General features: G+C 40.9%; 1 protein-coding gene across 7 annotated transcripts in view; it reads right to left on the reverse strand.

The window, feature by feature from the left end:
- The window catches only part of ALMS1 (ALMS1 centrosome and basal body associated protein), a 235,882-nt gene extending 223,416 nt beyond the window's left edge, over positions 1–12,466 (reverse strand). For 4 of the 7 annotated variants that reach the window (XM_057558483.1, XM_057558482.1, XM_057558485.1 and 1 more), the window contains exon 1: positions 12,120–12,461. In XM_057558483.1, coding sequence (XP_057414466.1) covers positions 12,120–12,419 — 300 coding nt within the window. In that variant the 5' untranslated portion in view covers positions 12,420–12,461. Of the gene's footprint in view, positions 1–12,119 lie in introns of all 7 variants that reach the window. The other 3 variants (XR_009009950.1, XR_009009949.1, XM_057558486.1) reach the window with 2 other exon arrangements.
- Positions 12,467–16,978: the final 4,512 nt, after the last annotated feature.

The following is a 16,978-nucleotide window of genomic DNA, read 5'->3' on the forward strand; positions in this document are numbered from 1 at the left end:
AAGTGAAATAAGCCAGTCACAAAAGACAAATACTGTATGATTCCTCTTAAATGAGGTATCCAAAGTAATCAAATTCACAGAAACACAAAGTAGAATGGTTGTTACTAGGGGCTGGGGTGAGAGGGAAAGCGGAGCTGGTTGTTTACAGGTGCAGAGTTTCAGTTTAAGAGTTCAGGACATTGGTTGCACAACAATGTTAACATATTTAACATTACTGAACTGTACACTTTAAAATGGTTAACATGGTTAAGATGTTATGTGTATTTTACCACATAAAATTTAAAAAGAAATTTTCAATCCGCAGATAAACCAAAACAGAAAATTTCTTTATTTCTTTTACAAGAAATACTAAGGGAAGTGCCTAAGGGACATTTCAGAAATGATAAAAGGGTCAATCCACCAAGAATACCTAATAATTAAAAATATATATGCACCTAGCATCAGAGCTCTGAAACACCTTAAGTAAAAACTAACAGAACTGGGAACTGCCCTGGTGGTGCAGTGGTTAAGAATCCACCTGCTGGGCTTCCCTGGTGGCGCAGTGGTTGAGAATCTGCCTGCCAATGCAGGGGACACGGGTTCAAGCCCTGGTCTGGGAAGATCCCACATGCCACGGAGCAACTAGGCCCGTGAGCCACAACTACTGAGCCTGCGCGTCTGGAGCCTGTGCTCCGCAGCAAGAGAGGCCGCGATAGTGAGAGGCCCGCGCACCGCGATGAAGAGTGGCCCCCGCTCGCCGCAACTAGAGAAAGCCCTCGCACAGAAACGAAGACCCAACACAGCCAAAAATAAATATAAAAATAAATAAATTAATTAACTTAAAAAAAAAAAAAAAAAAAAAAAAAGAATCCACCTGCCAATTCAGGGGACATGGGTTTGAGCCCTGCTCCAGGAAGATCCCACATGCCACGGAGCAGCTAAGCCCACGTGCCACAACTACTGAGCCTGCGTTCTCGAGCCCACAAGCCACAGCTACTGAGCCCATGTACCGCAACTGCTGAAGCCAGCATGCCCAAAGCCCATGTTCCACAACAGGAGAGGCCACCGCAATGAGAAGCCTGGGCACCGCAGTGAAGAGTAGCCCCTGCTTGCACAACTAGGGAAAAAGCAAGCACACAGCAACGAAGACCCAACGCAGCCAAAAATAAAAAAATAAATAAGGTTATTAAAAAAAAAAAAACTAACAGACCTGAAGGAAATAAGAGACAATCCAACAATAATTAGACCTCAATACTCCAGTTCCCAAAAGCAGTGGATGGATAGAGATTCTGTACATGATTCTTGAACATTAAAAAAAAAAAAAAAAAACCAGAGCAAATGTCAATGGCTTTCCTATATACCAGCAATAAACAATTGGAATTTGAAATTAAAAACACAATACCATTGGGGTTTCCCCGGCGGTCCAGTGGTTAAGACTCCACACTTCTACCGCAGGGGGTGCGGGTTTCATCCCTGGTCAGGAAACTAAGATCCCACATGCCATATGGCATGGCCAAAAAAAACACCACAATACCATTTACATTAGCACCCCAAAAATTAAATACTTAGGTATAAATCTAACCAAATATATACAAGATCTATATGAGGGAAACTATAAAACTCTGGCAAAAGAAATCAAAAAGGAACTAATTAAATGGATAGATAGTCCATGTTCATGGTTAGAAAGACTCAATACTGTCAACGTCAGTTCCTCCCAACCTGGTGTATAGATTCAATACAATTCCAATCAAAATCCAAGCAAATTATTTTGTGGATATTGACAAACTGGTTCTAAAGTTTATATGAAGAGTCAAAGTACCCAGCATAGCCAGCACAAAATTGAAGAAGCCAAAGTGGGAGGACTGATACTACTTGACTGAAAGACTTACTATAAAGCTACAGCAATCAAGATTGTGGTATTGGTGAAAGACTAGACAAACAGATCACTGTAACACAACAGAGTCCAGAAATAGACCCACATAAAGACAACTGATAATTGACAAAGGAACAAAGGCAACGTAATGGAGCAAAGACAGTCTTTTCAACAAATTATGCTGGAATAACTGGACATCCACGTGAAAAAAGTGAATCTAGACACAGATCTTACCCCTTTCACAAAACTTAACTCAAAATGGATGATAGATGTAAATGTAGAATGCAAAACTATAAAAACTATAAAACACCTAGAAGATAATATAGGAGAAAACTTAGATCACCTTGGCTAGTGTGATCACTTTTTAGGTACAACACGAAAGGCAAAATCCCTGAAATAACTGATAAGCTGCACTCATCAAAATTAAAAACCTTTCTTCTGTGAAAGACAATGTCAAGAGAATGAGAAAACAAGCCACAGACTGGGAGAAGATATTTCTAATAGACATACCTGATAAGGACTGTTAACCAAAACATACAAAGAACTCTTAAAACTCAACAATATGAAAACAAACAACTTGGTTAGAAAATGGGCAACAGACCACCAAAGAAGAAATACAACTGGAATAAGCATATGAAAAGATGCTGAGTATCATTTATCATTAGGGAACTGTAAAGTAAAACAATGAGACACTACTACCTACCTACTAGAATAGCCAAAATCCAAAACACTGACAACAAATGCTGCCGAGGATATGGAACAACAGGAACTCTCATTCACTGCTGAATGATGTTGGGAAAGCAAAATGGTACAGTCACTTTGTAAGACAATTTGGCAGTTTCTTATAAAACTAAACATATTATTAGCATACAATCTAGTAATCAAACTCCTTGGTACTGGCCCAAATGGATTGAAAAGATATGTCTACACAAAAATCTGCACATGGATGTTTAGAGCAGCTTTACTCATAACTGCCAAAACTTGAAAGCAACTAAAATATCCTTTAGTAGGTGAATGGATAAGATAAACTGTGGTACATCTAGACAACGTAGTATTATTCAGCACTAAAAAGCAATGAGCTACCAAGTCATGAAAAGACACAGAGAAACTATATTGTATTATAATGGTGGATACATGCCATTATACATTTGTCAAAAACCATAGAATGTACAATACCAAAAGTGAGCCCTAATGTAAACTCTGGCTTTGGATGTCAATGTAGATTCATTGTAACAAACATACTACACTCTGATGTGGGATACTGACAGTGGAGAAGGCTGTGCATGTGTGGGGGCAGGAGGTGGATGGGAAATCTCTGTACTATCTGATCAATTTTTCTTTGAACCTACAACTGCTCTAAAAAATGGTCTGTTGAGGGAATTCCCCAGGGTGGTCCAGTGGTTAGGATTCCGTGCTTTCACTGCCAAAGGCACGGGTTCGATCCCTGGTTGGGGAACAAAGATCCCACAAGCTGCGGGGTGCAGCAAAAGAAAAAACAAACAAACAACAACAACATAGTCTATTGAAAAACAACCAAAACAAAAAAAGCTCTGGTCCAGCATGCAAGGAGTCAGGAAGTCATCACTCCCATCCCCACAAAAAGAAAAACAGCTGAACAAATTGAAAATCAACAACTCTTCTTACATCCGCCAGAGAACTGAAATGAAGGGCAAACTACACAGTCCCCCAAATTAGAAAGACAAACAGATACAGAGAATCACAACTTAATGGAACAGAATCCCAGAGCAGACACCACCATGTGGACCTGTACTAGGGTAGGAAAGCCTAAATTGTAATTGACAAATTGCTAGAGGCTCAGGGTAGACAACCCTGAGATTTAAAAACTCCTGGGAAACAATCTTAGAGGGGCTCCCACACTTTATGAGTTTTACCTCCAGGAACTGTACCAGGTTCCACAGTTAAGATCAGAGAAAAATCTCCTCTTGCTCTGGCAGGGGGAGGGCAAAAGTCGCCATTTTGAAATAAGCCTAGAGCATTCTGTTTTTAACAAGACCTGCCCTCAAAAGAAACTATTTTACCAGAGCCCGGGGTTTTACCAGAGACTAAGTGATGTAGGGGAAGGGAAATACCCAACTCCAGCCCCCTTCTAGCTTTCCTGTCTCACCTAAGGGGAAAACAATGAGAAACCCTAGTGAAGATCACAGCCCAGGGAAAGTCCTAATAATAGGACTATAGAACACTTACCCTCCACCCACACCTTACCACGACATCAACAGGGCTCCTGATAATGATGGTATATGAATGAAAGAACAGCACAACTCATACCTTACTTAAGAAGTCCTTAGAGGGACTTCCCTGGTGGCACAGTGGTTAAGAATCCGCCTGCCAACACAGAGGACACAGGTTCAAGCCCTGATCCAGGAAGATTCCACATGCCACGGAGCAACAAAACCCATGCACCACAACTACTGAGCCTGTGCTCTGGAGTCTGCAAGCCGCAACTGCTGAGTCCATGTGCCACAACTAATGAAGCCCGCGTGCCTGGAGCCACCCCAACAAGAAGCCTGCGCACCACAACAAAGAGCAGCCCCCACTTGCCGCAACTAGAGAAAGCCCGTGCACAGCAACAAAGACCCAACACAGCCAAAAATAAATAAATAAATTTATTTTTAAATTCCATACTAAAAAAAAAAAAAAAAGAAGTCCTTAGAGAAATCCAAAGACAACAGGGGGAACAAAAACAAGGTCACCAGAGGAAATTTTAGCCTTTGACACCTACAGCTACAGCAAACAATAAACACAAAACGACCTCTAACCAGATAAACTTAAAAAACTTCACATTAAAGGTCTATTTACTTCAGTTCCTTTCATATCATATTCATTCAGTACATGCCTGGCTTTCAACAAAAAAAACTACGACATACAAGACAAAAACAAAACTAGTTTGAAGACACAGAGCAAGCATCAGAACCAGAATCAGATAAGGCAGACATATTCGAGTTTCAGTTTGTAAAGATGAAGACGTTTTGGAGATGGATGGTAGTGAAGATTACAAAACAGTGTGAATGTACTTAATGCCACATAAAAATGGTTAAAATGGAGAAATTCCCTGGTGGTCCAGTGGTTAGGACTCAGTGCTTTCACTGCTGGGGCCATGGCTTCAATCCCTGGTCGAGGAACTGAGATCCTGCAAGCCACGCAGCATGGCCAAAATAAATAATTTTTTAAAAAGGTTAAAATGGTAAATTTTATGTTATGTATATTTTACCACAATTTTTAAAAAAAGAAAAAGAAATCAAGTTGGAAAAAAAGAAATGAGCTACCAAACCATGAAAACACATGGAGGAACCTTAAATGCATACTGCTAAGTGAAAGAAGCCATTCTAAAAAGGCTACATAGGGACTTTCCTGGTGGCACAGTGGTTAAGAATCCGCCTGCCAATGCAGGGGACACAGGTTCAAGCCCTGGTCTGGGAAGATCCCATATGCCGCAGAGCAACTAAGCCTGTGCGCCACAACTACTGAGCCTGGGCTCTACAGCCCACAAGCTACAACTACTGAGCCTGTGTGCTGCAATTACTGAAGCCCACGCACCTAGAGCCCATGCTCCGCAATAAGAGAAGCCACCGCAATGAGAAGCTCGCACACCACAACGAAGAGTAGCCCCAGCTCACCGCAAGCAGAGAAAAAGCCCACGCGCAGCAACAAAGACACAACACAGTCAAAAATAAATTTATTTTAAAAATAAATAAATAATAAAAAAATAAAAAGGCTACATACTGTATGATTCTAACTATATGACTTTCTGGAAAAGGCAAAACTATGGAGACAGTAAAAATATCAGCAGCTGCCAGGGTTTCAGAGGAAGAAAGGGAGGGATAAACAGGTAGAGCACAGGGATTTTTTTAGACAGTGAAACTGTTCTGTGTGATACTGTAATAGTGGATATATGTCATTATACATTTGTCAAAACCCACAGAATGTACGAAAAGTGGACTCTGATAAAAACATGCACTTTAATTAATAATGTATCAATATCGGCTTACCGATTGTAACAAATGTGCCACCCTAATACAAGATGCTAATAATAGAGAAAACAGGGGAGGAAAAAGAGGTACATGAGAATTCTGTACTTTCTGCTAAACATAAATCTGCTCCCAAAAAAGTCTATTAATTAAAATGAAAAAAAAAGGATAGCTACCTGTGACAAGACCAACAAGGAAATGTAATATGTGAATACTCTGTAAACAAACTACATCTATGGATATTATAGAACACTCCATCTTAGAGTAGCAGAATACACCTTCTCAGCATACATGGAACAACTCCAGGACAGACCACATGTTAGGCCACAAAACAAGCCTCAAATTTTTTTTTTAATTTTATTTTATTGAAGTATAGGTGATTTACAATGTTGTGTTAATTTCTGCTGTACAGCACAGTGACTCAGTTATAAACATAAGCCTCAAATTTTTTAAATAATTGAAATCATGGAAAGTATATTCTCCAACCAAAATGGAATGAAATTAGAAATCAATAACAGAAGGAAATTGAGGAAATGCACAAATACGTGGAAATCAAGCAACAGACTCCTAAATAACCAACGGGTCAAAAAAAGAAATCACAAAGAGAATTTTCAAACATTTTGAGATAGACAACAGGCAGAAAACAACCCAAATGTCCATCAATTGATGAATGGATAAAAAAATGTAGTATATCCATACAATGGACTATTATTAAGTCATAGAAAGGAATGAAAAATTGATGTTATATACATGGATATTTCCTAAAAACATTATGCTAAGTGAGAGTCCAGTCATAAGACCACATATTGGAATTCACTGGTGGTCCAGTGGTTAGGACTCGGTGCTCTCATTGCCAGGGCCCTAGGTTCGATCACTGCTGGGGGAACTAAGATCCTGAAAGCTGTACGGCATGCACCACATATTATATGATTCCATTTATATTAAAGGCCCAGAATAGGCAAATCTAAAGAGAGAGAAAGTAGATTAATGGTTGCTTAGCAGAATGGAAGCTAGAGGGGTGACAGCTAAAGTATACAGGGTTTCTTTTTGAGGTAATGAAAAAATTGTTCTAAAATTGTGGTGATGGCTGCACATATCCATTAATTTACTGAAACTACTGAATTGTGCATTAAAATTCAGGGTAAATTGTATTGCATTTGAATTATATCTCAACAAAACTGTTAAAAATGTTTTTAAATAAGCCAGGTAAGCATTCAGCACATTAAGTAAAATTAAATAAAATAAATCTAGGGAAATAGTAAAAGATGAGAACTGAAATTAATGAATTAAATGATGAAAAGCAATAGAATTAAACTTAGATTTAAGAGCTGTTTCCTTGGATGAAAACAATTAACAAAACAAATCCATAGCTAGTCGGATCAAGAGAAGAATAAAACATAATTATATAAAATCAGGAATGAGAAATGGAAATAACCACAGATGCAATAGAAAAAAATAAAGAATACTATGTAACACTCCATTATAATTAACTAGAAACCCTTGCTGAAATGATTTTCTAGAAAAATCATAAATTACAAAATTAACCCAAGAAAAGTGAGAGAGTATATACAGATTATAACCCTGAAAGGAATCCAGAGGCACAGTAGTTTCACAAGTGATTATTTTTCAAACATGCAAGAAAATCTTACATTATTTAAACTGTTCCAAGGCACAGAAAAATAAAAATCTTCCCAGTACCTTGCAGAAAAACGGCATAATTCTGATTCCAAACTTGACAAAGAAAGGTCAAGAAAACACTTTTTAAAAAACTTAAACCATTATCATTTATCAAATATCTCCAAATAAAATCCAGCACTTCCTTAAGAGAAAAACACACAATAACTGATAGTTTTTATCCTAGGAGCACAAGAAAGGATTAATACTAAGAATAAAATCTGTATTAACAGGTCAAAAAAGATTAAGAATTGTACAGTGTAGATAAATTTGGAGATAGGGAGCAGGAAGGTGTAGGGGTTCAGGCCTGTGTTCTCTCCTTCTATGAAATGGTAACCTGTTGATAGGAGAATGCTGAACATTGGGTGAAATCTAGAGGATAAGAGTGAAAAAGCCAAAGAAGCTGAAGGAGGAAACATATAAAGATTTCCAAGCACTGTTGATGACCCATTTAAGCTGGAGACCAGACTTCCCTGGTGGTGCAGTGGTTAAGAATCTGCCTGCCAACGCAGGGGACGCAGGTTCGATCCCTGGTCCAGGAAGATCCCACATGCCATGGAGCAACTAAGCTCATGCACCACAACTACTGAGCCTACATGCTGCAACTACTGAAGCCCATGCACTCTAGGGCCTGCGTGCCACAACCACTGAGCCCATGTGCTGCAACTACTGAAGCACGTGCGCCTAGAGCCCAGTGCTCCACAACAAGAGAAGCCACCGCAATGAGAAGCCCTCTCACTGCAATGAAGAGTAGCTCCCACTCGCCGCAACTAGAGAAAGCCTGCACACAGCAATGAAGACTCAACGCAGCCAAAAAAAAAAAAAAGTTGGAGTCCAAGTGGTTAAAAGGTACAAACTTCCAGTTATAAGATAAGTAAGTACTAGGGATGCAATGCACAACATGATAAATATAATTAACACTGCTGTATGTTATATACGAAAATTGTTAAGAGTAAATCCTAAGAGTTCTCAACACCAGAAAAAAATATTTTTTCTATTTCTTTAATTTTCTAGCTATATGAGATGACTTATTGTGATAACCGTTTCATGATGTATATAAGTCAAATCATTATGCTGTATACCTTAAACTTATACAGTGCTTTATGTCAATTATACTCAATAAAACTGGAAGAAAAGAAAATAAACAATAAAACTAAAAAAAAAAAAAAAAAAAAAAAGTTGAAGACCAAGAATTTCCATGATACCAATCCACAGAATTGAATTATTTTCCCTAGCACAGTTCAGAAATTGAGGTTTAGGAATTACAAGTAGAGGTGTTTGAAATGGTCCATGTTGAATGGTCTGCAGAACCAGCATAAGACCAATAAAACAAAGGCTCACTTCCCTGAACTCAAAAATACTTGGTTGTAAGGCTGGTCATATTTTGCATTGAACTTAGAACAGTTCCACGCCTTAGCTCAGCTTCATTAATAGGACTTGCAAACTTAATCAACACCTTACAGATCCCCACTAGAACATCCTAATTGCGTACTAAGAGAGATACATGAGAGTGAATCAAATATTACAATTTTGTCATTTAACTTGAGACTAGACTGAATGAAATTAATGTTTCCTATCCTTTGGTGTCTTCCTTTGAATACACTGAATTAAATACTACACAACAAACTCATCTTCAAAAATTTTATAGTTCAGGGCTTCCCTGGTGGCGCAGTGGTTAGGAATCTGCCTGCCAACACAAGGGACACGGGTTCGAGCCCTGGCCCGGGAAGATCCCACATGCCGCGGAGCAACTAAGCCCGTGCGCCACAACGACTGAGCCTGAACTCTAGAGCCCGCAAGCCACAACAACTGAGCCCATGTGCCACAACTACTGAAGCCTGTGCGCTTACAGCCCATGCTTCGCAACAAGAGAAGCCACCGCAAAGAGAAGCCGGCGCACCGCAACGAAGAGTAGCCCCCGCTCACCGCAACTAGAGAAAGCCCATGTACAGCAACGAAGACCCAACACAGCCAAAAATAAATTAATTACTTAATTTAAAAAAAATTTTATAGTTCATCAATTTCTAGCAAGAAATATTAAAGTTTCTCCTTTAAACATTTTCCAGCTTACACCAGTAAATCTTAATATGTTAGTGAACAAAAAATTATCTTAATACTCTTTATATCATCTTAAAACTGCCTTTAATACAGCACATCACCCACACCTTCATATACCCTCCAAGGTAAATAGGACAATATCTGATTTCTCTCAAAAACAGAAACAAAACACCTCTACGGAAAAAACACTCTGGGCTCTAAGAAGCGATATCTTCTATTACACACAGATAGATCACTGTTAGACAGGATAATAATTTTTTCACACTGGCTGTAATAAGAGGTAAAGTGGTTTAATTAAAATCTTCTAGGAATATTAAATTTATATATTAATAGTTATTCAAACAAGAAGTCATGGAACAAAATTAAAGTTAGGAGACCTCATCCACAAGTGTGGCTTTAATTATGGTCCATATGTAGATAACTTACAACTTGAAATGTCCAGCCCAGACCCCTCCTCTGATCTCTAAAACCAAACCCATAATCTTAACATCCATCCCAACCATCCCATCACCCCACCCCATGGCCACCACCCCTACCATAAACCTGGCCATATTTCAACCATTTATCCAATAACCTGACACCTTCTTGCCCTAGTGTTCCACATCTAATCCATTATTAGTGTAATAATAATGTAAAATTAGTGTATCAGTGTGATTACTTTACCTCTTAAATCTCTCTCGAATCAGTCTACGTTTTTCTATATCCACCAACACTTCCCTATTCCAAAACATCATCATCATCATTTGCCTGGCAATACTGCAATGACCTCCTAATTAGCATCCCTGACTTATTATTGCAGCTCCCCACCCCACCCTGCTGTCAAAGCTATTCTCTACTGTGCTACAAAGTGATCTTTCTGAAACACAAATCTTATCCTATACCCCTTTGTTTAAAACATTTTCAATGACTTCCCGGGATAAAGCTTCCAAATTCCTTGCATAGCACACAAAGCCTTGAAGTGTCTGCTCAACCCATATTGGCTTTTGGTTCCTTGAAAATGCCACGCTCCCTCTCACCGACAGTACCTTTCCATGTGCCTTTCCCTCAGCTGCAAAGCTCCTTCCTTTTCCCTTCACCTAGTTAACTGTAACCTGTCTTCAGATCTCAGCTTGTCATAACTTCCTCAGGGAAGCTTTCCCCAGCTTCACTGACAAGATCAGATTCCCTTACTGAATGTTTTCAAAGCATGTTAGCACATATCAATTTTACTTTTATTTTTGTGACCCAACTGATTTTTGTCTGCCTCCCTCTCTAGACTGCGTACACTAGAAACGCAGAGACAACAAATGTTTGGGTTCACCAAGGTTCCATAGCATCCAGCACAATGTGTCGCCCATGAAGAATGCTCAATAATATATGTTCAATGAATTCAGCACCGATTGGAATATTTACCAGGCAAAACAACAACTACTACTCCTTAATGATCAACAGTCTACAGCATCAATGTCCAGCAGAACTTTCTGTAGTGATGAAATTATTCTATATCTGCACTGTCCAATTACATAGCCACTAGTCAAGTGTGACTACTGAGCATTGTTCGTACAACAGAGGCACTGAATTTTTAATTTTATTTAATTTTAACAAATTAATATGTAAGGAGCCACACGCTGCTATGACTACTGTATTGACGGCACAGGTCTATATAGTCTTTCCTCTGTCTTTTCAATTGTTGTACCTTGTTGTTTTACTCTGCACAGTTGACATCTTGTCTAAGGAGCAGTCCTAGACAATAAACCTTAGGTTTCTTTTTGTCCCCACAATGTACCTTTCACAGAATAGAAATTTAATAAATGTCTGATGACTAGATACCCGAATTGTATAGCAAACCTTTCCTTTGTCCCTGAAAAGGAATCAACTAAATGCAGTTATTTTCAAAATGATCTTCAGGAGCCAACCATAAAATCAGCTCTTTCTAGTTTTCCAGACTGTTGGGAGCTGCAGCATAAGCCTCCTGCGTTTCTAAGCCCCTCCTACCGGCTGGGGACCCCTTTATTGCTACAAACGAGAAGTCAGAGAAGCACAATTGGCAAGAAGCCTCTAGAGACTAACTACTCAAAGGGTGCACAGAATCCACTCTGCTCCCTCAAGGGGAGTCCCGCCCTTTAGGCAAACTAATCTCCTAATTGTCTCCCCCACAAGATAGTCCCTGGGCAACCACTGTCTCCACTCCTACAACGCCCTTTTCCCTTCCCTCAGGGTATAAGGCCCACCTCCTCCCAAAAGCGTTTCTTAACCACAATATTGGCTCCTCTGAACATCTGGAGTAATTTTAAAAGCCCAGGGGAGAGAGGGAGGGTGGGGAGGAAACAAGAGAGATCTTTGCCTGAAAGAACAGGAGACTTGGAGTAGTCGGCCGGAAGCCTGGGCAAGAGTCGGAGCCTAAGAGACGAAATGGCCCTACAAGCCTTTAAAAGCACGCGTACTATTTGTCAGGCACCGTGACAGGCAGAGAGCAAGAGGCAGCCCGCAAGGGAGAGGAGGCAAAGCGCTCAGGGACCACCCGTCACCCTGCCCGACGACGGCCCATACCCCTCCCCGACCCGGCTCACCTTCCCCGGGGTGGTCAGCTCGCCCACCGAGTAGCGGTGCCTCGGGAGCGACGGCTGAGGCAAAGTCCCGGCGGGGTGCGCCTGCAGCCAGGCCTTGGCCTCCTCATCCTCCTCGTCGTCCGTACTCTCCCGACGCTGGCTCTCGTAGTTAAAATCCGCGTCCGGCTCCCGCCCCTCCTCTTCCTCCATCTCCTCCACCATCACCACCTCGTACTCGTCCAAGTTCTCCGCCGCCTCCTCCTCCTCCTCCTCCACCTCCTCCTCGAGCTCTCCTGGCCAAGGCATGTCCTCTGGCTCCATATTGGCTTCTAGTTCTAGGAGGCTGAAGAGGAGGAAAGGGGAGGGGGGAGGGAAGGGAGGGGAAGAGAGCCTACTGGCGGTTGTGGCCGCGCGCAGGCGCGGAGACCGCCGACGCCTCGCGCCGGCGTAGCGCGGACTGCTCGGGGCGGGGAGTGTGCGCGCGTGTTGCTAAGGATGCCCGGCGGCGGCAGCGGGAAGGCCAGAGGGGCGGAGCTGCTGACAGGCGACGCCGACGCCTCGCCCCTGTCACGAGATGGGATCTTGCTCACAGTACTGTAAGCTCACAATAAACCCGGACTGGGCCCCTGTCGGAAGCGGGGAGAATTTATAGTCCTCGGCTGGGCCGGGCCAAAATTGAATTTTGTCCCTGCACAGAGGGACGATCAGACCCTCGGACAAACCCAAAATAATCAAACCTGCAAATTATAAATTTTTAAACGTTGAGTGCCTAATGTATGACAGGCTGTATCATGGGCACTTGAACCTAACAGTGGAAAAGCGTCAGAGGCAGTAGAGGGTTCAGTAAGAACTGGGCTCTGGTATCAGAAAGATGGGACTTTGAATCCAAACATGGCCACTTAACAGCAGTGAGACTAAGCCTCTATGAAATGCGGTAATAGGCCCTCGCATAGGATGGTTGTGATAATTAAGGGAGATAACCAATATGAAGAACTCAGTGGTAGGTATTATTTGTTGATTATTGTACAGTAACATTAAATGCTTACAGTTCTGTGAGACAAGTATTATTACCATTTTGTATTTGAAGAATCTAAGGCTCAGAAAAATAACTTGCCCAATGTCTCTTACCTCGTAAGGGGCTGGCAATGCCATCCCAGGCCTTCTGTAAGTCCAGTAGTTGCCCTCGCCCAGACCTATCAGCTAATAAAGGATAAAAGAGCAAATATTTATACTGATAGTACCTACATTTGGGGGTTAGTCAATGATTTCAAAATGCTTTAAAAACAAAGATTTCCCTATCACCTAAGAACCCCTATGAAATGAATGGCAAATTAAAGAACCTTGAGATCCTTTGCTATTATCTAAGGAGATAGCCACAATTAAAGTGGAGTCCAGCAAAAAATTCTTCACGGTATTACCCACAAAAGCAGAGATAAATTGGCAACCAACATTGGTGGCATAAATTAGGGGTATTGCCAAGGATGTAGGTCCTATCTGCCAATGACTCAATCCTGGCAAAACTATAAAGATAGAATATGGACTGGAGCCCAAAGCCTCAGTGCTCCTTTGAACACCTCGAAATGAACTATGAGTACATACAAATACAATTCTTTTTTATGGTAGATTGAAGATTTTCCCTGCTGGAGAGCTATGGCTGTAATGGTGGGGAAAAAATTGCTTGATTTTATATTTCTGACTTGAGAAATTCCAATGTACCTCTCCAGTAACAGGGTCACACATTTCACTGACACTATCATTAAGTAATTCTGTAAAGCTTTACCATTTACTTAGAAACCCCACTGTCCTTATCATCCACAAATGTCAGGAAAAATAAAGGGAACTAATGGAATTATAAAACTAATTATCAAAGCTCTCAGAAACCCTCAAACTTCCAAGGCCCAAAGAACTTCTATTTACCTTGATAGCAATAACATGAACCATTCTAGGATATACATATCTCCTTCTGAGTTAATAATAGGCTGCCTCATGTATTTGGGAATTACTTCCAATACTAGATTCTATCTTGATGCAAGCTAATATGACTAATTACTGCAAGGGGCCCACACAATAACTACTGCTTTATGAACAATAGGTAGGGGCTGCATTTCCAAAGCACCCACCTAAGCAACCTTTGCATGACCTCAAAGCTGGAGATTTGATCTTTCTGAAAAAACATCAGAAGAAAACTTCCCATGAACCTCAATGGAAAAGACCTTATTAGGCACTGCTAACAACTGACTCAGCAGTAAAATTCCAAGGCATTGATCTTGGGTTCACGTTTCCCAGCCAAAAATACATGCATCATTTTTGCCTGACTACTGGACGTCCATTCCTTTGGAAGACTGAAGATCCTTGGGAATTCTCCAGAAGCTGCTGATTATAGAAATGGACAGCTTGTGCCCATGACAACAGAAAAAGATTAATTTTCTGATTCTTCAGCATCCTTTACCCTACCACTAATCTTGCCTATTATTGTACTTTCACAACTAACAAAATGATTTCTCAGTATGATCTCCCTTATCTTCATCCTGTTACGTTTGACTCCCTGTGCTCTTCTGCTGCTTAAGAAAAATAAGCCTCGTGGTGTATTTTTCTCAAACCATAACTACTGCTCTTAATTAAACTATTGACAAAATTCAGTAGCTGCACTTTTAAACACTTCATAATGTAGATTTTCATCTATAGGTCCCTTCTGGTTCTTAAGCTTTTCTCACGTGATTAATCCCAAACTTCAGTCTTACAGAAATTGGACCTTGATCCACACCTCAACAAAATGTTTCTCTGAGGGTATCACAACCTTATCAGAAAAACCTAGCCCTTCAGGAATAGCAACTAATATTGGGGCTATCCTTGCTCCAATAGTCAGTTTGTTCTCTACAGAAACACTGCAGCCTACTTTGCAGAAGCCTATTTTACTTAAACAAGAAATCTGCCCATCTTGAGGACAAAATACTGGCTTGCTCCTGATATACTTAATAATACTTATACTCCCAGTATAGTCTGTACCCCACTAGAGTACTACTTCTTACATAAACATCAGGCTTACACCCTCCTACTAACTTACCCTGTATATTGAATCTAATTGTTAGAGGTTTTCAGGAGCTTAAAATTACCACTCCTCCAGTGGCTCATATTTCTCTGAGAACAATACCCACAAACCAAGAAAATGAGGCAAGCACAGACTCACAGACTACTTGGGAGAACTCCCAGGAGGGATAACTGACTTTCTCTGCATATGCACTCTGAATGAAATTCAGTCCCACAACAAAAGTAACACAACTGAAAAAGACGCTCCAAACTCTTTTCTCTGACTTTAGCAAACATAATAAATATCACAACTGGGCTTCCCTGGTGGCGCAGTGGTTGAGAATCTGCCTGCCAATGCAGGGGACACGGGTTCGAGCCCTTGTCTGGGAAGATCCCACATGCCGCGGAGCAACTGGGCCCGTGAGCCACAACTACTGAGCCTGCGCATCTGGAGCCTGTGCTCCGCAACAAGAGAGGCCACGATAGTGAGAGGCCTGCGCACCGCGGTGAAGAGGGGCCCCCACCTGCCGCAACTGGAGAAAGCCCTCGCACAGAAACGAAGACCCAACACAGCCATAAATAAATAATTTTAAAAAAAAAAAAGATCCTGTTCCTAAATTTAAAAATAAATAAATAAATAAATAAATATCACAACTTCTGCTTTAGAAGCTCAGCCAATTAAATTTGAGTTCATTAGCCAGAGTTTTCATGAACGATCACATAGGCCTTGATTTCTGTTTAGCTAGCCACAGGGGAGTTTGTGTTTAGCAATACTTATTGCTGCATCTGTATCCTTCAGGGTAGTAGAACATGAGTAGGCTAAAAGATGATAAAACCACCTAGCTTTCTAAATCAGACCCAGCTGGATTATTCTGGGGTATTTTTTCATTGCAGGGTTTTATAATCTGGGCCCCTGGCTTCCAGACGTACTGCAAAGGTGAATAATCATTTTGTTTCTGGTAATTGTTTTTTTGGCAGTTGGTCACTGTACCCTGTCCAGAGTACTAAATGTTACTACACAGTCATTGTCGTGGCGTATGATTCAACAACTTATCCTACAGCTGGAGGACAAGGAAAGATTAACCCTAGTCCAACTACAGTCCATTCTCTGAGTCAGCAGGAACCCAGCAATAGTAAAAAAAAAAAAAAAAAAAAAAATCTGAATATCATGGATTAACATTCCATGGCCTAACTTTGCCTTTGACCAAAAGTGTTGGGGTTGGGGGACTAAGAAAATAAACCTCTGGCATCTGGAAACGGGCCTGACACTAAGAACTAAGCCTCAGTGTTGCTAGGAGCTGGCCTGGCAGTCGGAGCTATGCCATGATATTTTCCTATCGAGCATAAGCAATCTCATAGAACACCAGCATCACACAAGGTCACTCTGTGACTGTGATGAATGGAGACAAAAAACAAGACCGCTTCATAGTCTTGTCTAAGCACAGACAGAAACAGTGTTACTGTGCAAACCATAAGCATACTAAACATCTCCCTCTTCCAACTAATTTGAGCGACTGCTGCCGCTTTATCAGTTATAGCTCTAGCATCGCTCTGTTCTTCCCTTCTTCTAGATAAGATTCATTAAGGTACTCAATCATAGAATTATCCCCCTTGATATCATCCAACTCAGTAAAGCCCTGCTTCTCTGAACCTTCCTCAAAATCACTTAACACAAGCCCAAATTCTGTAAGTCCTAACAACATCCTCTTACTGAGATACTCCACAATTTCCCATTATGTGTGCTCTCCCTTGTTGCAACAAATAATAAATCCAACTTTGCTTAACTATAGGAATGTTCCCAGTAATCACTGGCTGGAGAGCATTGACATATTAAACTAAAGGAACTATGTAAG

The sequence above is a fragment of the Balaenoptera acutorostrata genome, chromosome 12 (genome assembly GCF_949987535.1).
Source record: "Balaenoptera acutorostrata chromosome 12, mBalAcu1.1, whole genome shotgun sequence".
Lineage (NCBI taxonomy): Eukaryota > Metazoa > Chordata > Mammalia > Artiodactyla > Balaenopteridae > Balaenoptera > Balaenoptera acutorostrata.